We start from the raw sequence: 24,229 nt of genomic DNA, 5'->3' as shown, positions 1-24,229 counted from the left end.
AGTTATCACATTATCTGCCTATAAGAGTCTCAAACCTCTGGAGGTCAGCTCTGGTCTTCTCCTGTGTGGAGTTTGCGTGCTCTCCCTTGTTCTTGCGTTGCTTTTCTCCAGGTACTCTGACTTTCTCCCACCGTTCTATAAAGATGCATTTTTAGGTGTTATCCACTGGATCATTTTCCTGTGACGTCATGCGCCTCAAGACATGCCTGGGGCACCATGCTGGGGTCTATGCGTCATTGTGTTCCGGTGCTTTTGAGTGTTTGCAGAAATGTCTTTGCTAACGTTGAAAATGGTGAATTACTGATCGGATAAGCGGTTTGGAAAATGTTACCGTATAACCAGAATAGTCTCCTGTGCCGCCTGTGACACGATCCGCATCTGAATGTGCTGCACGTTGCACTGCTTGATTGTGTTCGAGCTTATTCTAACACTCAATTGGCCATATAATTTTTAGGCCCCGAAAACTGACATACAGAGAACCCCTGCATACGGTTTGGCCCCTGCAGATTCACCTATTCGTGGGCTTTTTTCCCCCTGTATTTCTTGGGGCAAGCCTGTTTTTGGTTTATTTTTGTGACAACTCTAAACATGGAATGTCTCATCCCATCCAATGCATACTGTGAACCGCTTAACCTCACGAGGGAACATGCTGGTTGCCTTTGGATAAGTGGCAAGGTAGAGCCTGACATGGTCGCCAGCAGATCACAGGGCACAAATAGACAAACCACCATTCGCACTCATATTCACACCAACGGGCAAGTCAGTCTTGAACAAACCAACCATGCATGTTTTTAGAATGTGGGAGGAAACGCAGACACGCAGTGAACACGCAACTCCTCAGAGAAGGCCTAAATCCAAATTTGAACCCACTCTCTGCACTGTATGGCAGTTGGGGGAAACAGTCATCCACCATGTCGCTATCGCATCACATTTTCCTTTCAAATTAGTTTAAAAAAATGATCAACAAGAGCAACGTAGAATTTTCTTCTTTATTAAGTTTCTCTCCATGTTTATTCCACGGGGACTTAATACAGAAGATAGCCTGCCACCATATATTACCTTTGAACAGTGCTACAGCAAATAGCACTTTTTCATTTAATTCCCCCCCCAGGACAAACTTTCATAATTTCCACGTGACACAGTGAAAGAGCGGATATTGAAAATGGGGGATGGAAAAGAACAAAGTGAAACTCAATGTTTTCTCATTGAAATGTTAATCAAAGTCAGAGCAGGACATGTTGATGTGTGACAGAAGTCCTGAGGGAAATGAACTAACCAAACGGTTAGGCATAACAAAAATTGGCGGCTACAGCTCCATGCGGAGTACAAACTGAGGCTCAGGAAAATGAAGGAGCACGGTGGAGATGAAATTTTGTAGCCCAGAGTGGCACACATATCAGCCAGCTATGCTTACAGTGTCACTCGGCTTGCCTCCAGTCAAAATTGGGAGGCAGAACTAAGTCACAGCAGACTGTGTGTGCAAAAGTGAAGCAATCCATCTGCTTGCAAAACAGGCGCCTGGAATTTTCATTATGCTTGAGGAAAAAGAAAAATTACATTTCATGAAGGTAAATTCTCAGACATGCCACCTTTTGACCAAACTTAATCCATAAACACGTTTTCTCCATGATCGCTGGAATATTACTAATGTATACAATAAATCGGATTATAGGATTCTCCTCTCATCCCAACTCTCTGTGGAGCTGGACTTCATAACTTAAAGAGCCCAGACATCTTAAAGCTGCTAAAAGTGTGTAATGATTGTTTTAATTTCTATGGATTAAAAATGGATGGCTCAAACTGAAGAGTAAATCATTTTTGCATTCAGCTCTTGAGCTGAAACTGCAGTGACAGCATCAGGAATTGGCCCTGACATACTCCTTGTGTCTCCATCTATAATAGGACTGTGAAAAAAAAAAGAAAAAAGTCTTAAGCCAGCTTCAGATTTGTTGTTTCAGCCAATGGTGCCTAACCATTGGGGCTCAGGTACAGTAGACTGGGGAGGGGCATTATAGCTTTTGGAATACAAGCCCCACAAACTACACCACCCACTCCAACAGCACAAGCCCCCAACCCCACCCCACCCCCACCCCTGTAGTTGGCATTTGAGGAAAGGGGGGGAAAAAAAGACATTTAATTAAAACAATTGAAATGTGTGCAAACATCAAATCGCATCCTTATCCAGATGCTTCTTTGCACCATTCTTCAACTCCTGCTAATTAATTGTACGTGTCCTACTATTGAATGTTTTACTGTGTCAATGTGAAAGCCGCATGAATACAACGGGGGCAGTGGTTTCCTAGGACTTTGCATGCACACACATACACGGTGTAGTGTCGGCAAAGCACAACTACACGCACAGCCGCTTAGCCATGATGCGCCAACACAAGGATGAAGACACACGTTGGCCCACAGTGACAAGGAAGATCCGAATGATGAGTGGAGCGCTCCCATGATCCCATTATTACTACAGAGCGGAAAGCCACTTGCACCTCCAAATATCCACACCGCACAGTGTCTTTGTTGAATTGAGGCCAAAACAAAAAAAGATTGCAATGTGCGCCAACATCATTCTGAGCATAGAAAATTAAAAATAAAAGCTCCGAAAACAAACAAAGCGTTCAAAATTGCAATCATGTGGCAACGATTTTTTTTTTTATGAAGCCCTCCCCTATTCCTACCTGCACATCATTGGGATATTTACATTCAGTAGTTCAGTTCCAGGCTGAAAGCCGAGAACGAACACATTCTTACGAAGCAGAACCCATTGCAGTCGTGTTCTCAGAGAGTTTGTGGTTCTGTACATCGTTTTCGTCGCAGCTGCATCCGAGTCCCCTGTGACGGTCCAAAGCCCGGCAACGCTCCAGTTCTCATTCCAAAGAGTCTGAGCCTGCTGGATCGGGTTGGGTCCTAGCACAGTTTGAGCTTGAAGGCAGAGATCTCCATCGGATCCAGGCTGACTCTGGAGTGGTTGGCCAGTGGTGGACTCGAGTACATTAGGGTCAAAGACATGGGCTGCAGCAACTGCAGGTCCAAGTTCTTGAAGAGGCTGGAAACATTCAGCTGCATACAAGACAACAAAGCGACCCGGCGTGTCAACACAGATACAGAACAGTGTAGAGAAATGCAAGTTGGAGTAGAGCCGTGTGTGTGTGTGTAGATCGATAGAGAGAGAGAGTATTGGGAAAACCCTGCATAGAATTCGGACTCCAAAGGTTTCAAGAATAAGTTGGTTCTCTCCGTGACTCCAGAGAAAGGATCTTGAGGACACTGGGGTAAGTGTCCATGAAAGAAAAACAGTGTTCATTCAAGAAAATCAGAGGTGAAGACTTCAATTTTAAATTTGCGCCCTTGGCAAGTGGAACGAGGTCATTTCTTGTGCTTATATATGCTTCGCTGTATTTTGTCGTGGACTTGGAACTTATTGATCGTATTCATCCGTACTTTGTTTTTACGAGTTATACTTTAGTCTTATGACTGCACATGATGTTTGATTGTACCAACCTCCAAATAAAAATCAATTTTGACATGACACAGAGCAAACAAAAACAAACAAAAAAACATGCCACTGCTTAGAACTCAAAAAAACCCTGCAAGTTGGGGAACTTGTAAGTCAAGGTGCCACTGTGTTTCGTGTGTGGTTCCTCACCTGTCCTTGGGTGGTGGTGCAATTGAAGCCCAAGTTTGGAACATCGAAAGCACAGTCGAGGCCAAAACGGTGAAGAATTAAAGCTGTGTATGGTGATGGCGCATTGGGGTCCTAACACACACACATAAAAAGAAAGAGCTCACTTCATAAAAAAACAATGTCATAAGTTAGACTTGAGACGTTTCACCAACGCCGTCCTTTTCCAATTTGTTCAGACAGTACTTTAAAATAATGTTGCACCTATGACAAAACTGTTCCAATACAACGGCAATGGCTGGCAATGCAACCAGCCTGCGAGCCTCCCATGCGCTTCTATGAAAAGCTGTCTGTCCAAAAAACGTGATCGGTTGTCACCAGAATGAATGTGCACACATAGATGCATGGCCAAATCATATCGTGAAAACATTAGCATGAAAGTTGCAACATTTTTCTCATTGGAAGAAGACAAAACCTAACATGGGTTAGAAGTGCCTTAAAAATTATGGCCATACTTAAAACACTATAAAGCACTTTTATAGCAATATAGACCAGAAAAGAAGTCCAAAATGAACAGTCTGGTGTATATCACGCGAATTCCGTAATATGCCACGGGAATCGAGTGAATTGGTCAGAAATGTTCAATATGGCGGCGTACAGCCTATGTCATTATTTTGATAATTTATCAGCTTCTATTTTTTTTTTCGGGGAATCAGATGCCATTGATATTTGCACTGTTATTGTTTATACACACTGCCTCATAGAATGAAGGAAAATGAACGTTCAGTGGTGTTTTACTGGACGACCAAGATGACTAACTTGTGTCGCCAAAACTCTGGCTAAATGGTAGGTACTGTACAGTAATCCCTCGTTTATCGCGGTTAATGGGGACCAAAACCACCCACGATAAACGAAAATCCGCGAAGTAGCGACCAATAAACATATATACTGTATATAGTATATACTGTATTTTTTTTTTCCGCAAAAAGTCCGCGAGAAGCTGCAAAACAACAGTGAGTCACATAGAGCAACATATACAGTACTGTACTCCATGTATATGGATTTTTTTTATGAATATGTTTGAAAAAATCCACGATGCACTGAAGCCGCGATAAACGAACCACGAAATAGCGAGGGATCCTGTATTTGTAAATGTTACTTGAAGCACTGCTGTATTCACTTTCATTCTTTGCACGTCACTGTATTCCTTGAAAAGAAGTACAACCAAACATGTTGATAGGGAATTTTCCTGCTCTGTCTTGTGTTTCATTGTAATTATTTATCATTAGTTCATTTTATGATATGTTCTATACAAAATTTGTATTTTAAGAACAGATGGAAAAAAAAATACACATTTTATGTATAAATAATTTGAAATGCTGTATATTTTGTTTACTAAATGATTGATTTGCTTCGAATTGTCCACAGTCATTTACATTTATGGCCAGTGTTTTTAACGTGTTTGTGTTGTTGGAGCAAAGGTGGACCTATATACGTCACCGCTTGTGTATTCCGATGACGGTTCGCTCCTATATACAGTATAATATATCCCTCGTCTTTTAAAGTCTGCTGCACTTAAATTGTTCTATTTGATATGTGTTAGATTTTTATCTACATTTGGAAGAGACAAAATTCCAATTGGAATATACTGAAGTATTTGATTCCATGTATCGGCGCCAGTGAGGCATATCTGGTGGCCAACTGAGAGCAAAAAATTTGCAACGGTGCCCCTTGAACCATGCAGTGACACTATCCAGCCATAAAGGTGAAGCTGTGAATTTGAAAACGGTTTAAGAGTGGAGACGGCCTCTTTACTTGGCTCTGGATGCTGCGAAGGTTTAGAAGGTGGAAGTCACAGGGCAGCATTGACTTGAGTGGCGCAAAGGTTTGCAGAAGAGGGACGCCGCGCCTTTTAGGCAGGACAGGTAGCGCCAGAATGTTATGATTCAGGATGCCGTTGGTCATGTGACTAAGCACAGAGGGGAAGCTCATCGTGGAGCTGTCTGTCATCTGGAGGAAGGCACAGGGGGAAAAAAAGGATGATGATTAGTGTGATATAGACAGTAGCTTCTAGCTTCTATGTTTATTTTAACTCATTCACTCCCAAAGACGTTTTTAAACGTCTTTTCAGACTTGGTCCAGAATTGGCTGGTACTGAATGAGTTAAGAACAACCATCAATACACAGTGGGTTTGGTGAGGTCTACTATTAAATGCCAAGTACAGGACAATATTATGCTGCTCCAAGCACTATTTTTAATGTTTTACTTGAACAGAGGATCTTGGCAGACAGAGACTATCCAGTTTTGGAGCGCTCCACGGGAAAACTGCAATCGACGTCCTTTGTTCCATTTGTTACTTTTGGCTATGAGGAAGGAAAACAGGAGCTATAGAGCACAGGCGAAGGCGGTGATTCTCAACCTGTGTTGATGACTGAAGGTACATTATTAACCTGAATATGCCAAGTGGTGTGCCGTGAATGATTTTCCGATTTGAAATGCGTGCCTTCGATCAATAAAGGTTGAGAAACACGGGATGAAGGGTACATGTATCGCAGTCATGACGTTACCTCTTCAACTCTGTCATGCAATATTTTGGGGAGGAGCGTGTGAAACAAGGAGGAGAGTTTGGAAAAGAAGCCATCATGCTGAAGGCAGCACAAGGGAAGAGAAGGAAAACAAATGCATGAAATGTGAACTGGGGAAAAAAATAAGATGTTTTCATGAAGTGGGGGAGGAAGAACAATGAACAATTGATTGTTTTGAACAAAAAAAAATAAAATTACATATATCAAATTAAAATATACACACATAGGCCCATACACATACATAAAGTACATACAGACACATGCCTCAGACACACATATACACAGATCCGACATATATTAGCATATCGGTAATCATAAAAGACTGTAGTTATTAGAATTAAAGCCTCTCCTTTCTCTAGAGCACTTTGAAACAGTAACTCATGCCTTTGTCACATCCCGGCTGGGCTTTACTTTTGATTCAGCCAATCCTCCTTTCAGCGGCTCCAGTTGATCCAGAATGCTAGAGAGAGCACATAACTCCTACGCTAGCATTCCTTCACTGGCTCCCAAAACATTTTAGAATTAATTTATTTTATTATTTGTTTTCAAATGTTTCTCTGAGCTCCTGCGCCCCTACGCACTTGCCTCAGGTCTGCGGACCAGGCATTATCAGAGGAACCAAGAATTAAGCAGAGCGTCAGATGGGGATCAACCCTTTTCTGTTGCTGGCAGCTCTCTTTGGAATGACCTCCCACTGAAATTTTGGCAAGCCCTCTTGCTGCCCATCTTTAAAACTCTAGATGTGTGACTAGCTCCTTTGTACAGCAGTGTAAATTGAATTTCCCCTAAGGGACTGCAAGTATGATACATTATCCTGTGAAAATCTAATTACATCTTTTACCATATTGTGAGACAAAGGTTTTCTTATCTTATCTTATATTTATTGTTTGGTTTTGACGTAGCATGAGATTTGATATTTTGATAAGTTTTACTGCTTTTGTGCTTTTGACTACCTGTTATTCATTTGTTGTTTGAATTATTTTAAATAGAGTTGAGTTAAAAAACTAAATATGTGGATATAAATTAGAACTATCTATTATAAAACTTCAATCGTAAAACTCATTTGAACAGAGGTGTGACTAACTCCATTGTACAGCAGTGTAAAGTATAATAAATGATCCTGTAAAAATCTAATTACATCGTTTGCCAAATCAATAAAAGGAATTAAATTTTCCTGCAAAAGGCAGGCCACCACCTTTTTTTTGGTGCCAATACTTTTGTCCATTCAGTGTGCTTGCAGCAGTTAAAGGATGTGAGAATTTCCCACTTATCTGCTGTCAGCTATCTGACCTTGTTGCCCATCAATCTCCTCTCCAGAAGTAGTCGAAAGCGGTTGACAGTCCGCTTGTTGTCCTTGAGGCCTTGTCCCAGCCCACGATTATCATCCTGCATCAGTCGGCGGTCCAAAATTACTTCAAGCTGGCCTAGAGGAGATCATTATACATTTTTAAAAAAAAAACAAAACCTCACTTTCAAACCTTTAAGACTCGTACGCAATTGGGGAAGTGAGCAGTCAAAAGACAGAGACTTAAAAAAAGAGACAAAATTCAACAGAGTAAAAGAAAATGAGATGCAAACCATTTCCCAGACTGCTGACACCTAGAGACTGTGCCGTGTGCAGCGTTAGCCTGTGGTGGCTGTCTTGAATGTAAGCCTGGCTGGGCATTGGGAAGAAGTTAGCTTGCAAAGGAAGTTTCTCGTGGCGCTGACGAAGCTGCATCTACAAAAGGAGGGAGTTGCCAGCTTCTCAACTTTTTGAGATTGTAACAGGATATGCATCAGTAATACTCGACAAAGCATTGTCACACTGACCTGGAAGCCATTGAGGTCTGTGTAGAAGACGTCTCCACTCTGGATATCCGTGACCAGTCGCATGGCCAGCTCCTTGTTGTTCTGATCTCTGATGTCCACTGTGGTGGTGATGTCCACAGACAGGCCATCCACACCTGCAAACATGAGGAAATGAGAGGAAAGACTACACAAACATGTATCTTAATAGGATATAAATTGCCTGTTAAACGGAACAAGCTGGCCCAAGTGGTTTCATAAAATAAACAGAACACATCTGCTGCGTTTGCTATTTGAACAGATCCCAAAACAGTTTTGTTACCTGGCACGTTGTGGATGCGAATTGCCTGCTGAAAGTGTTGGTAGTATGCCACAACTTCAGAAAAGAGAGGTCCCTCAACGACACGCACCACAGGTGGCTCTTGGTGGAGGTATGGCTGAAAGCAGCAAGAAGGAGCACGATCAGCATCAATCGTGGCAATAGAAGCAGTGTGGGGTTTAGAACAGAACACAAAGTGAGTTCATACCCTTGCTTTTCCATCGGGCAGGAAAAGATAAGCGCCACTTTTGTCCTTAGAAGGACGAGTTCCATACACCATGAAGTGCATCTGAACCTTAATTTCCTGAGGATCATCTTTGTGTTTGATAGTCTGCAGATTAAGACAGATTTAGCAAAGTGAGCCTTGTTGAAATGAGCAGATCAGTAGTGTTGAAACAAACCTCCAGCAGCCCTGTCGTCCCAGAGAAGCCCAGTGTCAGAAACTGGCTGCTGATGTAGAATGTCTGAGGTTCAGCCTGCTGAGACCGAACAGGAAGTGGGTCTGAAGCTTGGGCAGTGCGGGTGCCTCCCGGTAGCCGGAGAAGGGTGTCCGAGCGCAGAGTCATGGGCGAGTCCGGAGAGTCATACAGATGGAAGACAGCGAGACCCAGCGCTGGTAGACGCACCATGAATGTAGCCTGTGAAGAGGATTGAATGGGTGAAAATTAGACATCTGTCAATTACCCGTCTGATGCCTGGCTGCATTTCCATCGCTATTGCAGAGGAGAATGAGAGTTGACAGCAAGGCATTAAACGTTTAAAAATTTGACACATTAGCAAAAAAACGACTGCATTTGAAGCTGATTAATAACAATTTGTAAATGAAGAATTCACATGATGAAAACCATTGCATCCAAAGCAGGGGTCTCAAACTCCTCAAGGGCCACGTTCCCGGACATTTGCCATTTCTCCCTGCTGCAACATATCTGATGATCAGCTCGTCACCAAGCTCTGCGGAAGCCTGATAGTGATGCTGATCATTTGAATCAGGTGTGCTGCAGCAGGGAGAGATGGAAAATATGCAGGAAAGCAGCCCTTGAGGACTAGAGTTTGAGACTCTGATCAAAAGAGTCAGGGATGCTCGTGACATGCATGTCTGACAACAGGTGCAAAAGGATCAATTTGTGCGTGAATGTTTTGTCAACTTAAAATATGAAAGGCTAGCTTGCAGGAAAAATAAAACAAAAAGAATTCTGTGGGATGATCCCTCAATGCTGTATTTTTTTTAGAAAGCACTCAAAGTGTGGAAAAAAGGAACAACTTTCTCAACCTGAGCAATATGGGAACGGATCAAGATCTGTTGTTCCAAAACACTGTCTATCAATAATTGTTCTGTGAAGCAAGTTCAGATTTACTGTGTTTTTTTTGTAAAAAAAATTGTCAAAGTAAAAAAAAAGATATATACATATATTTTTTGGGGGGCGGGGGGGGGGTCATATTGTCCACACCTACTGTAGTACCTCGTAAGTGCCTATGTCGCAAAATTGCACCAAGCAACATTTACAGTATGCCTTTACCTATAACCATTTTCAAGCTACAGCCTTTTGAAATAATGAGATCAAAACTGAATATTTTTTTGAAAAGGTTAAGACTGATCTAATGTTGCACAGCTAATGAAAAACCAGGCCAAGATAGGGATAGAATCATTAAGATTTATGCAAAGTCATCTCTCACCTCAAACACTTCTGCACTCATTTGAGTCGACGAGCTCCACTGAGCGCTAAGTTGTATAGGGAGGGTCTGTCCATCCTCAGTGAGGATCCTCACCTTGACAGTGTTGACCAACACAGTCACGGCACACAGCCGTTCCTGCTCAAATGGGTTGAACAGGACGAGGTACCTGACAGTGATGAGGGGAAATAGCAATCAGTCTCTTGGCATTGAAGGACCAGAAGGAATGGGGCCGACATGGTAGACATGATGCGGGTCCTACCTTGGCCCTGCTGGATCCAGCTCAATTAAAGTGCGCTGAGGTAGAGAGTCCTGAGTAGCACGCCTGTCATCCTACAAAATCAAACACACACACACAGACAGATAGAGGCGTGCATGCTGGTTGGGTGGGTTGAGAGGGTACTTTTAAAAATATATTGATGATTTTAATAATAATAATACATTCAATGAATTTATTTCTACAAGGATTCATTTTTCCATTAGACATGGTGACAGCCAGAAAAAAAGCGTAAAACTTGTCTCAATCAAATCACATTCCGCCAGGTGCGCCACAAATTACAGTAATCCCTCGTTTATCGCGGTTAATGGGGACCAAAACCACCCGCGATAAACGAAAATCCGCAAAGTAGCGTCCAATTAACATAAACAGGTAAAAAAAAATTCAGCCATTTTGGTGCTCCCTAGTTTTACCAGTGGTCTCCCTTTTTGGGACATCACATCTTTGCCTGGATGTTAGCCCTTATACTCTGACCACAGTGGGATAGTCTTGGGGGGGATCCCAGGGGGAATCAAACAGGGATGACCTTGGGTGTTCATGTGTTAAAGTCCGCAAACGGTCCGCGAGAAGCTGCAAAACAACAGTGAGTCACATAGAGCAACATATACAGTACTGTACTCCATGTATATGTAAAAAAAATATATATATATATTTTTTTGGTTTGAAAAAATCCACGATGCACTGAACCCGCGATAAATGAACCGCGAAATAGCGAGGGATCACTGTAGACCACTTTCAAGCTGATCTCAAGTCTAGTCTACTTTTCGTCATCAAATTGGCAAGTGCGTAAGGACGTGTAAGAAAGCACAGTCAGTTCGCCGGAAAGCCAAGAGAGGGGCAATGCGGTCTGCCAAATTCCCCAAACACAGTCACGTGACTTGCCCTGGCACAAAAATGACGATGGGCCAGATTTTGCGTGCAGCGCATCGGCGCCCGTCAACGAAAATAGGGCCTCAAGTAAGTCAAATGCAATGTAAATTGTTTATTACCCTGTTGGGAACACTCTCCAATGTTTCTTCTTACCATGTCTAAGAAAGGCTCTGTCTGGTAGAAGCGATAGAACTCTTTGTTCTTCATTACTAAGAAATGTGCAGCGTTGATGATCACTCTTTTCAAGCCAACGAGTGAGCGTAGTAATCTAGGATGACAGGAGACAATGGTATCACCCAGGAATCAACTGCTAATGGCATGTTATTTTGCTACTGGGTATCAAACTTGCAAGTCGCTTCAACAAAATTTGAGGATTAAATGATCCTTTCATACAAGAACTCATGTATTTATTTATTTAACCTTTATTGCTCAAGATAAATCAATTGAAAAAGGATTCTCATTTGTAAAATGTATCTGCTTTCTATATCTTGAGTCATCTAATCGAAAAATGAAATGAAATTATTCATTATTTTTCATGTACACTTAAAACCTTTAAATATGCAAATTACTAAACAATCCCTTTAACCAGATCTAATTTATCTATCAAGGCCATTGGGATTTCCTACCTGCCGCCATAGTCGACAACAACATTATCTTTTGCAGTACCAGTGATGCCATCATGATGTTGGAAGAGGCCCACATTGCGCCTGGCATCAACGAGGAGGCCGTAATCTGAGACTGGATAACGTCCTTCCATGCCCATGTGTCGCGCGTTGGCAACCGCTAAACTGTACAGTATCTCAGCTCCCCTGAATCGTGCATAACACAGCAATTTTGAGAAGCTGTGTAAAAGAGTTGATGTGCTTCACAACTGAAAACGTCTCATCGTATGTCAAGTTGGGACCTCAAATTTCTTCAATTGGCTCATCAGGTTTAAACCAAACATCTCCTTGTTCCATCACTAAACAAACACACCACTGATGAGACTTTCAAACTTTCAACAAAGCAAAGGTGCAGTGAGGCTTCTAAAAAAGGATTACACCAACTCCGGTTGAATTATATGAAACCAGCAGCTTCTGTAAACCTTCCTGTCGGGGCTGTCCTGTGCAAAACACGTGCCCATTTAAAAAAACAACAACACTGTGTTCTTTTTATTATTCTCCAAAAATTCTTTGAATAAAAAATAAAAGAAAAAAAATATTGAACCGATTTCCTTCACACTTTCTGCATCCATTCAAGTGGGGAAATAATGGATTTTTTTTAAATCCTTGCATTAATTCTAGCATTTTACTTAATTTTTGGAGAATAATAAAAAGAACACCGTTTTGTTGTTTTTTTAAATGGGCACGTGTTTTGCACAGGACAGCCCCAACAGGAAGGTTTACAGAAGCTGCTGGTTTCATATAATTCAACCGGAGTTGGTGGTCTACTGATGGCTCAAGCTTCTTCACCATTGAAAGGTTCCGTGAGAACCTCTGTTGGTCCTTGTATATTTAATGCCCACTTTTCTAAGAGTAACTACAAAAAGGCTGTATATTTTCTGTTGAACTACTGAATGGATGCCAGAAAAATCGAGTACACATCTGTGGAGCCTGACAGATGCTGGAAAAAAGTGATTCCTGCACTGACCCTCCTTTGGTCACTCCCACACAGTGGGCCGCAACTCCGCCTACCCCATGTACCAATCTGTGACTTTACGATTTAAACGGAATTAATAAAACTAATACATCTGTGTGCCAAACGAGTGCCATAAGTAAGGACGACAAAGTAAGAGAGACGTCACAGCCACAAAATGGCCTCCCTCAAGTCACTCATCTCAATATTCATGCCAAAAGAGGCATATAACCATAAATTCTGAACATAAAACTGGCACACAAAAAAAACACAAAAACAAAAATATTTTTAAATGGAAACATTTCTGGGTCATATCATCAAATCTACAGATTGTCTGTCTACAAAAGCATGAAACAGCGTGCAAAGGGACAGGGATGCCAGTGACAGTGTGCTTGCAGTGCATACAAAAAATATATAAACATTTCCTGTTAGACAGTTCCGTCATGCTCTAAAAACAGGTTGTAAGTGAGAGAGTGAGAGACAGAGACACACAGGATTGACGTGTGCATTAAATTGCCCAACCTGAGGTGTGACTCAATGACACGATCCAAGCTCTTATAAAAGGGCCTGGATGTAAAGTAGCCTGTCCAATAGTGGTCTTCTCGGTCTGCATAGGCAAAGAAATCCCCACTTAGCACGGGAAAGTCTGGAGGACGGGATCCTTGGACCAATCCATAGAATTTATACAGCGCATTGAAGTAGTCTGTGAGAGTTCCAAATTGAGCCTGGAGGAGTAGGCAGAGAAGCGCGAAAAGTTCAAACAAAAGAAAATGCATTAATTAAACTGAACACATAACAGAACAAAAGGATACATTGTTATACCTCTGAACCAAGCACTGAGCCATGACATATCTTGTTCTTTCAGCAAGATTAAATAGCTTGTATGATTCATTACCATCTCAAAGTTCATACTGTACACCCAAAATATTCTGATCACCACAAGCTAGGAAGCATGGAAAAACAAAAATACAATAGTGTGTCTGACAAGTACCAGATTACTTTCTCACCTTGACATGCATCTCAGGGTGAGAATTCATGTAATCGAAGAGCTTCTGATAGTTGATATACTGCTGATCCCACTCCAAGGACTTGTCATAGCGAAAGTCATCCCCCAGAGGGATGAGAAGCACCTTGCTACGGTAAAGTTTGGACTTCTTGCGATACTGATCAAGGAGGAGTTGTGCCCTGAAAAAGAAAAAAACTAATTGAGGCAGAGCCCCTGTGCAGTCTTTAACACCAGCTTCCTAAGAAATTACTACAACCTTGGAAAGAGCAGGTTCACAATAATAAAGAGCTATTTGCCATAAGCCAGTGAAATGTGCACTCAGAAGTTATTTATGGTTTTTAAAAGCCGCTGCCTCATAGGCCTGTAGGACAATTTGTATTCGATTGCCATCTTCCTCTATGTATGTCTTTCTGCCTGTTGTCCTTGGCTCAAGTTTAGGTATAGAAAATGTGCATTCATCACTGCTAACTGCAATAGCGGTTCCAAAATGCTGAATGCAGTTTTTCCCCCAGGAAGAAGCATTCTTTTTTTTTTTAAGGTCATCATTATATTAATTAGATTTTTACTAAATAGTCCAGTTTAAGGAATGCTGCGAGAGGACTTTGCAACAGACTCCAGTCTCCAACAAAACAAATCACAAATTAGACAAATGTCCAGAAATAACTGTTTATGATTCATTGATAAATTACGTTGCTCCAGAAATTCATATTTTGCAGCAGTATGACGCACCTCTCTGCTACATTTGCCTCCACCACAGCCTTGGGTGGCACTTTCCATGGACAGTTGATTCGACCGCCGGGTAACCTCTTAAAGTCAAACTGGCAGCAGACCTTTGGGTCAGGCCCGCATGTATGAGGCACGTCATAGCTGTAGAAGGGCATCATGTGGCATAAGATGTCTGAACTGGATCCAGCGTCTGTAAAGGTAGTACAAGTAAACATTAAATATTACCTTGAAATGAGAACATCTATCTTGGAGCAAAAGATAGATTTTTAAATTAACAGTATACAGAAAAATGTTGACGATTAAATGGAATGCAATTTCATTCATAAAATTAGTCAGCTGAGCTCTCAGCACGATGGAGAACATTTTTTCAATGAAAAGAGAAGGCGGTGAGGAGCCTTCATGCCCCTCTGGGACATTTGCTACTGGGTACACCTTAGATCTTTGGCAGAAGCGGAGATTGGTTTGCCTGTCCGTGGCGGATGCGGGTGTCATTCTGGATAGCATGCTCACCTTCCACTCACATATCAACACCATCACCCGCACTGCTTATTTCCACCTCTGCAATATTACCAGACTTCGCCCTTCCCTCACCCCCCGCACCACTGCTATTCTTGTCCACAGTCTTGTCACATCCCGCCTTGATTACTGCAACGCTCTCCTCTTCGGCCTACCTCAAAAGTCCCTCCATAAAATCTAGCTGGTTCAAAACGCCTCTGCTCGCATCATCACAAAAACATCTTCCCAGCAGCACATCACCCCCGTTCTCAAACAGCTCCACTGGCTCCCTGTTCAACATTGCATCAATTACAAACTGCTTCTATATAGATATATGGCCATCCACAACCTGGCCCCTCCTTACCTGTCCGACCTTCTCCAGGTGCATATCCCCTCTCGCTCCCTCAGATCCTCGTCCTCCCTCCGCCTGTCAGTGCCCGACTGAGCACCATGGGAGCTAGAGCCTTCAGTCACGCTGTTCCAAAGCTTTGGAACAACCTACCTCCGGACCTCCAAAACTGCACACCTCTTTCCACTTTCAAATCCCGTCTAAAAACACATCTGTTCAGGATTGCCTACAACACATAGCTCTTCCATTTCCTATGTTTTTATGATTTTATGTCCTGTTTTTATACAATATCTCATTTACAAATTTTTTACATTGTATTTTCTTATTGTCTGTACAGTGTCCTTGGGTGGCATGAAAGGCGCTTTTAAATAAAATGCATTATTATATTATTATTATTATATTTTTGGGGTTCTGATAACAGGCATCCTGCTGTTTGGATTTGGCATATTCATCTTTTGGAAGACGGTGATTATGTGAATGATTTCTCAAAACAATGATCAATAATGATTGAACAAGGTAAGAAATACTGCCAGATGTCTGCTTGCGGAATCACTTTTTTCAACGGTCACTTAATGGGATTAAATCTAAATCATGCATAACATGTTGGATATTAGCAGTGGTTACCGGTTTCAAGGACATATACCGTACTGAATCTCCAAATTATGTCAATAATCATCCGAAAAGGGAACACTTCCCATCAATTTGGGTGTTGTCGTAAAGATGTCCACAGCTACAATCATGCTTTCAATTTTGTCTGCTTCTCAGGAAACCCCTACTTCAATTCGCTGACAAATTTCAGCTAAAAATATACACTAATAAGCTCATACAGGCAGAAATTTCAAGGTGGTCTTCGAGTGGTAGTCCATTGTTGGATTTTGCACTACATAATGCACCATGATGATTAAAGCTGCATCTCTTGCCCTAAAAAAACTTGACTGAAAAAGCACAAATTGAACATTATTCATGTATTCATGAGAAGAGCAGTGTTGGCAGTAAAATAGGCCAAGGACTTTAATCATCAATTGTGCTTTCCTGAGTTTATTTCTTAAGTAGTATTTTGAAGGTGTGACTTTATTTTGGGGGCAAAATTCTCTAAGATGGCGGCCAATTCTCGCATTACAATTATAAGTGTGAAGAATAGTTGAACTCTCTGAAGATGTAATACGCTCTTTATTCTTCCAACATGTACTATTTGTGCTACACTCACCCCAGGGCTGTCGCCACATAAACTCCAGGTTGCGTGTGGCAGCAAAATGCTTTTTGACCGAGTAGTGGACCCTCTGGATGAGCATGTTGGTCAGGTTGGCTCTCTTCAGCACATAGGCCATAGTAGAGCTGTGACCAAAAGGGTCTATTGCCCATCCGCTGTGGGGTGTTGCCCCTGGAATAGAACAGAAAGACATTCTTATTATTATTACTCGGCTTACCCTGAGTGTTTTCACATTGGTCATGTCTCTGCTGCTCCAAATATAACGTACATTCTGCCGCAGTGAACAGGTGAGCACTGTCCACAGGGAGACCTGCCTGTGTGTCTGTCTGTGTCTTTTGGTGTCACACTGACTGCTAGAACCCCCCAAAAAAAACTTAACATGACATTGTGCGATGTCAAATGAAGCTATTACTGTTCAATTTGACAAGATCTTTACCGCTTTGAATTATTTGGTAGCTTTGTGACCTTTAAAATTTCAAAATGAAGAAAACCATTTTGTTTTCTCCTATCCCCGATCAGATGAAAATGACATGAACAGCCCCAGTTTCCAATCGCATTATCGGCTCAGAACATCTCTAGTTCATATACTTTTTCCTCCCACTGGAGGTGGCATCACCTGTTAAGTGAGAATCTTAAATTCAATGTTCCCTTACAAGATTTCATAATGGAATAGTGACTGGAATAGTCATCCTAACTTTTGTCTGACTCGTGAGTGATACGTTAACCATCTCGGAGTACGAGGGAAGCCAATAGAACATTTAAGTAGGACATGGATAGTTTCTAATGCACCTATGTTTCTCTCTAGCCACTGATGTCCCTCAATAAGCTGGTCTATCATGGCGAAGTAATGAACGTTGGCTTCATCTGTCATCACCCAGCCTCCCGTCACAATCTCTAGTTGTCCCCGAAGGATCAGTCTATTGGACAGAAAGGATTACAAAAAGAAGGTGAGAATAATCCTGCACCACCAACGTGCAAGAATCACACTATCCAGATAGCAAGCCATTTTCAGAATTTCCACAATCTGCCAGGATGCATGAGAGACGGTGTAAAACATTATCTCCACTAATTTTGGATTTAGCTCATAGAATTGAAAAAAATCCATTGAGTAGCGACTCACTTGCGTGCTGCCTCTTGCTTTTGGGCATCAGCACTCTCCCACCATTTGGAGAAGAAGGAAATCTCAGACCAGATGAACTTCCTGCGGGGATCTTTGGTCAGCTTCACCACCATGTTGTTTAAAATATGCTGCGTCTGGTCTGAGAAGTACTTGTCAAAAGTCTTAACCCAACCTAAAAAGAAAATTGTAGATTGTAGTCAGAGAGATGGTCTTTCTCTTACCACACACACAGAAAAAAAATTGTTAAAAGAACGCTGAGGGGAAAGTGCTGCAAACGGATCAGAAATATGGCTCATGATTTATTTAAATCGAAGAGTTGTGTGCACAGAGTGACAATATTTGGCAGTCAGGCTTTCTATGCATTCAAGGCATTACAAAGAAGTGCAATCTAAATATCTCGTAGCAGGTTTACTTACTAATTTTTTAAAAATGCCAAGAGGTCTGCAGGTTAAATCTGTGAGTAAACCAAATGTGATAAAGGTTCTTTAAATGAGTCACAGCACACTAGAAAAGGAATGTAATAGTACAATAGAGATGATTTCTTGGGAAGGACAACTCATTTCTACACAAGAATGGTCAGTGCCTGTCGTGTTGAAAATCCCCAAACCCAAAACCCCAAACGGTGGTAAGGGATGCCTTCCAACTAAAGTGGTGGGAGGGGAGGGGGGAGTGAGTCCTCTAGGGTGTTTTTGACCAGCGGGATTCCGGAGGCAGCTGACAGATACCGGCTGGCCAAACAGAATGTTGCTTTGCCGGTTGTCAAGGCAAAAACTCGGGCGGAGGAGGATTTCAGCGAGGCAATGGAAGCTGACTACCAGACGGCTTTGAGGAAATTCTGGTCTAACTTCCAGTTCCCCAAGGCTCTGGATGTTGTGGGGCTGTCCTGATTGACACGCCTCTGCAACATCACGTGGACATCAGGGACAGTGCCTATGGATTGGTGGTGGTCCCTCTTTTTATTCACGGGGACAGAAGTGTATGTTCCACCAACATATGGATGACACTCCTCAGCCTCCCTGGAAAGGTCTAAGTTCCACCAATGGCCTTGAATCCAGAATTCAGATCCTATTGTCAGGACAAATCTGCTCTGAACACACATCAAACAGAACCACCATTTTGTTTTGATTGTCTGATATGTGTACCCGACCAAAATGAGCTGAGTTCTTTCAAACTTAGCCTAACATTTGGCACCTCCACGGCAATATGCAAGTATTGATTCTCCACTCTGAAAAACAGACAACAGGCCCATAATGCTGCAAAAAATAAAAGGCCCAATTGGTTCAGCTGGCATTTAAGAGACATAAGTTGAAAATGCCTGAATACCTTCGCACATACAGAAATGCCCAAATCCGCTACCTCAACTCATGTGTTTCATTTATCCAATGTCAATGGAGGCATACCTGCTCATAACGCTAAATGTATAGCAGAATGTGAGACCTTCCTGTGCTGACCAGACGGCCCCTCCCAGATGTGCTCTGATGCTGACACTGATTTACACTTAGTAGTAGGGATGGATGGTAATTAGTGAACTGAAATATGTTACATTTAAATTATTAACATTCAACAATACATATCATATTGGAATAAAAGTATGGTCCACTGTTTTCACAACCCCTAGGTAAGAGCAAACTATATACGATCTTTGTGTTTGGTCCTTGATTTTTGACTTAAGTATACAAATATTTGTAATTTTGCGTGTACCAGTGTATCACACAGACGCATCGATTTTGAGTGGGGGGGGGGGGGTTTCAAATATTTTGGGTTATTCTCAAGAAATTATGAGAAATAATACACGCGTGCTTGAGGTGATCACCTGGATCATTGTGAGAATGTGGCACCACAAACACTTGCAGAGGTTCTTTGTCCCACTCATCAGCATCGTAAGTTATGTCAAAGCCCTGTTTCCACACACCACCATCCGGGTTGTCAAACTTAAGGAGTGAGTATACATCCAACATCTGAAAATGAAGACATAACATACATAATAATGTCACCAAAAAAAAAAAAAAGGTAATTTTACATTTGACATTCACGAAATAGAGTAACGTGTACGTGCTTGTCAAAATTTGCAGGAAGCTACAAACCTGAACGTCTGCCTGACTGGGACTGCCTGCAGCCAACTGACAGTCCTGTGGCTTGACAGCAAGGTAAGTGGGGCGGCCGTCAAAGGGAAGGACCCAGGAGCCATTGGCACTCCTGAAGGGCAGGTGGCCACTGGGAGACACTGCTCCCGTGTCTGTGAGCTCCATCACAGAGTCTTTTATGTGACTGATGATTTGATGGTTTTCCTCCAGGAGCTGCTCCAACTGCTCTATCCGATTCTGCAGGACGGAAATTTGGCTCTATAACATACAAAGAACAAGTTAACAAAAGATCACTCAGACTTAACAAGACCAACCAAATTCATGTCCAATGAAACTTATGTACATCATCGGATAATGGCTAAGTCAGAGCATTTGAATTTCAACCAAACGGTCGAGTAAAAATGTGGCCGAAACATCAAACACAACTTTGAGCTCAAACCATGTGTAACCTCACCATATCGAGTGAGACTTCAAGTCAGCCAGCATCTAATTAACTCTATATGTCTATTTTACTCTTTCTATGCCTTTATTGTGTTTTAGATGAACAAAAAGAGCATGTGTAAGTGATGATAAAGTAGATAAAAATATATACAACTGGAAAATGTATTTCTTAATGTCACGCAACACAAATTCAACATAACTGCATCGTATTATGTAAAAGATGGCGACAATTTTGCTCTACAAATACTTCCATTAAGTGTCTGTAGCTACAAAGAGATTTAAATGTTCAAACTGATAAACGTTCAAACATTTTGAATCTGCAACACATTTTAAAAATGCTGGGACAGCGGCAATAGGCAACTGGCAGTCAAGTAATGCTCAAACGATACCCGTTTAGAACATTCCACAGGTGAAAAGATTCATTCGAAATGGGAGCGTGCATGTTAAATACACTCTAGATCAGGGGTGTCAAACTCAGGTCCTGGAGGGCCGTTGTCCTGCATGTTTTCCAAGTCTCCCTGTTGCAACACACCTGATTCAAATGAACAGGTTCAATGTCAGGCTTCCGCAGAGCTTGCTGATGATCTGATCATTTGAATCAGCTGTGTTGCAACAGGGAGACTTGGAAAACATGCAGGACAGCGGCCCTCCAGGATCTGAGTTTGACACCCCTGCTCTAGATGATTGCTCGGAAAATGGTGACGGTAGAATACCGTATATGAATCCACAGACACCTATGGTCACACAGCTGAAGCAGAACCTTAGGGAGTTTTCATGAATGGGTGTACAGGTACAGTACAATTGACGTCTAATGTGTTTCGAATTCCTAAATTGAGATACCTCGTTAAATAAAGGCAACCCGACAATATGCTGTTTTCTCTTAAATAATCTACGTACAGTAGGTATTTTTTTTCAATGCCCATCTATGTACATACGGTATTTATTTTTCAGTCACCAGCTTCAACTTTCCAGGCCCCAATCTATTTTTCATTTTCTTACAGAAACTGTTGTGTTGTGATTGTTCTCTATTGTGTTTATCTGTTCAATAAAAATAAAGTTAAAATGTGAGTGCAATGATTTGGGTATGAAAGAAGCATCCCAGGAAGGCTCAGTTGTTCACAATCAATGATGGGGTAAGGTTCAACACTTTGACACCAACTGGGTGAGCACCAGTTGAAGAATGTATGTCAACTGCAAGGACATTTGTGATGTCATCCTCTACGGTTGATAATATCAAGATATTCTGATAATTTGGAGAAATCTCTGCACATAAATAACAAGGTCGAAAAGCAACATTGAATGCCTGTGACCTTTGATCCCTCAGGTGGCACTGCATTAAAAGTTGGCATCCTTGCATAAAGGAAATTGACACACGGGCTTAGAACACTTCAGTGTTAATTGGTTTGAACATTAAATATCTTGTCATTTTTATGTAGTCAATTGAATGTAGGTTGAAATGGATTTGCAAATCATTGTAGTCAGGTTTTTTCATATTAATTATATTACATATATGCATACATACATAAATATATGTACCACAGCTCAAAATAAGGCTCTGAAGTAACTTTTCTTTTAACTTAATATAAAATAAACACCGATACCGAATGTATTATAGGATAAAATTTACAGGCCCATTGCCGGTTCTGGCAGGGCCACCTCAACATTACTCATGGCAGCCCCTAAATGTTTTGTAAATCCATTTCTCTTTGCTAAATTGCGATAGTTGACTAAGCTTCACTACAAAAATGACCAATCACAAAAGAATGTCTTGTTTCCCATTTTGGATTGTATTTTCTGCCCAATAATAATGTGGGAAAGAAGCTAAAGAGGCAATCATTCCTAAACAAATAGATTGACTGAATGAAATGTAGTACAAATCGTCCCCCCCAAAAAAATCATACAACAAAATAGCCTTATGCAGTTTTTCTTACCCGTGGAAAGTTTCCACCATTTTGTCGCCTTGTAGGGTCATGCTGGACACGGTCCAACATGAGATAGAGTGAGAATACAGCCACACAGAAGATGGCCCCTCCACACACTGTCACCTGTTTCCTCAGCTTCATCTTCCCCGAGAGCGTGTTTTCTACAGACTCTAGGAGAACTCCAGCTGCTTTTTCAACCAACACAGAAAAATAGGTCAATCCCAAGGGTTTAGTTCCTCACAAATGGGTCCTCCAGCCTCCATTCATGATACTGGCGACTACACTGAAGTCGGCAGTGGCTGCAGTGGATGTGAACAAAGTGACTAAATCAGCAATGGCTGGCAAGAAGTCCATCAGCTCTGGCCAGGCCACAGCCACCGGTGGGCTCCTTCAAAGTGGCCCTTGTGCTCAATCATCCAAATCTATGAGATAGCAGGAAAAGAGAAAACAAGCACGACACAGATGGGAAGGGTCCGACAGGAAACTTAGTGTCCCTGCTGCATGAGGTGACTCCCAGTGGACCTGCGCTTTCTGGTCCAGTCCCCGCTCGCACAGCAGCAGCTAATCCTTCACTTTAAGTCCTCCTTTGCTCCCTTCCAGTGCCTTATCAAGTCTGCACGCTTGTCTGTTGCAAAGCTGGTACTGGTTTTGCAAAAGCAGCTCCAGGCAATGATGAGACAAAAGGTGTCTTTCTCACAGCGTTGTCATCAAATTTAAAAGAGCAGCAACGGTGGATCTGTCCTTGATCACAGTGGCCAAGATGAAATCACACTACTGTATCTTCCTTAGCTGCTGAAATAATTTAAAGAGATTAATGGTGCATACATATTGTAATCGGGCAATTGAAACTAACATGCTTGCATGATGTGCAGGCACTAGGAACACAGTGGTGAGAAAATGAGTGACAACATACCTAAACAAAAGGGAAACAATCAGGAAGCAGATGGTGGGGGAGTGTACTTCCTCTAAGCTCAAACGGATGTTCCTGGTTCACCACTGTGTGCAATCCAACCAAGACTAATCAGCTCACTTCTCAGGGCTGCAACTATTAGAACATGATCAGAGAAGAGTGGCATTAGCTCAGACACTCTAATAGCAGGTCTCAAACAACCAAAGGCAGACTATTTTGTAATACATAGGCAGAATAATAATGAAGTACAAAGGTACATTATACAATAAGTAGTATTTACTCAGTTTGAGCAATGTGCCAAATCGCTTGTGTAAACAACGACAACTGCCCAAACACGTCTATTTTATTGACAAACGGCTGTACCTCTGTTAAGCTTTAACTTTGCTGACTTTCAGACGGGGCAGCGAGTTTGACAGCGGAACTTCGATGTTGTAAAATAAAAAAATAAATGAATTGGGAAAAACCCCGCAATCGCCAAATGTCACTGGTGAATCAATGAAGGTATCATCTCTCAAGTAGCAACATCAGTGTGCCATTAATGCGAAACTCGCCGATATATTGCATTGTAACAAGCTAGCGCTAGTGTCAATGTATATAAATCCGAAATGACCTAGTCCGCTGATTTAAGAGCTTGTACGAAATTTCAAATGCTTTCCATAGTTTTCATTATGAGCAGAACAATTAAGTCGTACGCATATCAAGCGTGCTTGCCACGGCAAGTGTGGGCTTGGGGCATTCAAACAATAACCTGACGCGAGTGAAAACAGCCCGGGCAAAGATGTTCGATTTGGTCAAACACCGGGCAGAATTTTTTGTGGAACCCTTTTAAATAAAATTAAGAATTCTGACGTTACCTGTCAATGTGGCGAGTGGACCTTCGGCGAGGAGCCCCCTTATGCGCGCGTGTGTGCACCGTATATGTGTGTGCCTCCAGCTACACGTCACGTCAGGCTGACAGCTAACCGACTATAGCAGCCAACTAGCGTAAGCAGCTAACAACTAGCTAGCGTCGTCGAGCTGCTGCAAAAAGCTTGTGAGAGGAGAGCGCGATAATAATAATAATAATAATACATTTTATTTATAAGCGCCTTTCAAGACACCCATGGACACTTTACAATAACAAAAAACACAAAACAATACGGGTTGAGCAGCAGCAGCCAAAACGTGCCAGCGTTCACTCAACCCGGAAGTCAGAAAGAAACCACAAGGGAGGGAA

At 41.9% G+C, this 24,229-nt stretch overlaps 1 protein-coding gene across 3 annotated transcripts; it reads right to left on the bottom strand.

The window, feature by feature from the left end:
* Positions 1-975: 975 nt before the first annotated feature.
* Positions 976-24,201, bottom strand: man2a2 (mannosidase, alpha, class 2A, member 2). 3 transcript variants are annotated; one of them, XM_086108547.1, is made up of 25 exons: positions 23,868-24,201; positions 23,017-23,148; positions 22,113-22,895; positions 19,741-19,998; positions 19,470-19,614; positions 17,657-17,828; positions 17,326-17,453; positions 16,534-16,707; positions 14,486-14,672; positions 13,758-13,935; positions 13,273-13,475; positions 11,763-11,945; positions 11,290-11,404; positions 10,252-10,322; positions 9,993-10,158; positions 8,720-8,956; positions 8,527-8,649; positions 8,322-8,436; positions 8,024-8,157; positions 7,790-7,931; positions 7,502-7,635; positions 6,194-6,271; positions 5,441-5,635; positions 3,650-3,760; positions 976-3,063 (listed from the first exon to the last, which is right to left on the bottom strand). In XM_086108547.1, exons 3-25 carry the CDS (start codon positions 22,242-22,244, stop codon positions 2,911-2,913), a joined length of 3,534 nt encoding a protein of 1,177 aa, XP_085964673.1. In that variant the 5' UTR covers positions 22,245-22,895; positions 23,017-23,148; positions 23,868-24,201; the 3' UTR covers positions 976-2,910. The 3 variants fall into 3 exon arrangements, with proteins under 3 accessions (XP_085964673.1, XP_085964672.1, XP_085964674.1); XM_086108546.1 differs by having other exon boundaries at positions 22,113-22,892; XM_086108548.1 differs by lacking the exon at positions 6,194-6,271 and having other exon boundaries at positions 22,113-22,892; positions 23,868-24,200.
* Positions 24,202-24,229: the final 28 nt, after the last annotated feature.

This window comes from Hippocampus guttulatus, chromosome 4 (assembly GCF_054856545.1).
Source record: "Hippocampus guttulatus isolate MCC_2025c chromosome 4, RoL_Hgut_1.0, whole genome shotgun sequence".
Taxonomy (NCBI): Eukaryota; Metazoa; Chordata; class Actinopteri; order Syngnathiformes; family Syngnathidae; genus Hippocampus; species Hippocampus guttulatus.
This window is presented reverse-complemented; position numbering and strand designations above follow the sequence as displayed.

What these genes read in the sequence shown, in the direction of transcription:
- man2a2 (XM_086108547.1), bottom strand. Translation starts at nt 22,244, where the DNA reads ATGAAGCTGAGGAAACAGGTGACAGTGTGTGGAGGGGCCATCTTCTGT. An exon ending in GTGGCTAGAGAGAAACATAG is followed by an intron (nt 16,708 to 17,325) that starts GTGCATTAGAAA and finishes GTTCTATTCCAG; the next exon opens with GGGCAACACCCCACAGCGGA. An exon ending in TGTCAGCAGTCTGGGAAATG is followed by an intron (nt 7,636 to 7,789) that starts GTTTGCATCTCA and finishes GATCTCCTCTAG; the next exon opens with GCCAGCTTGAAGTAATTTTG.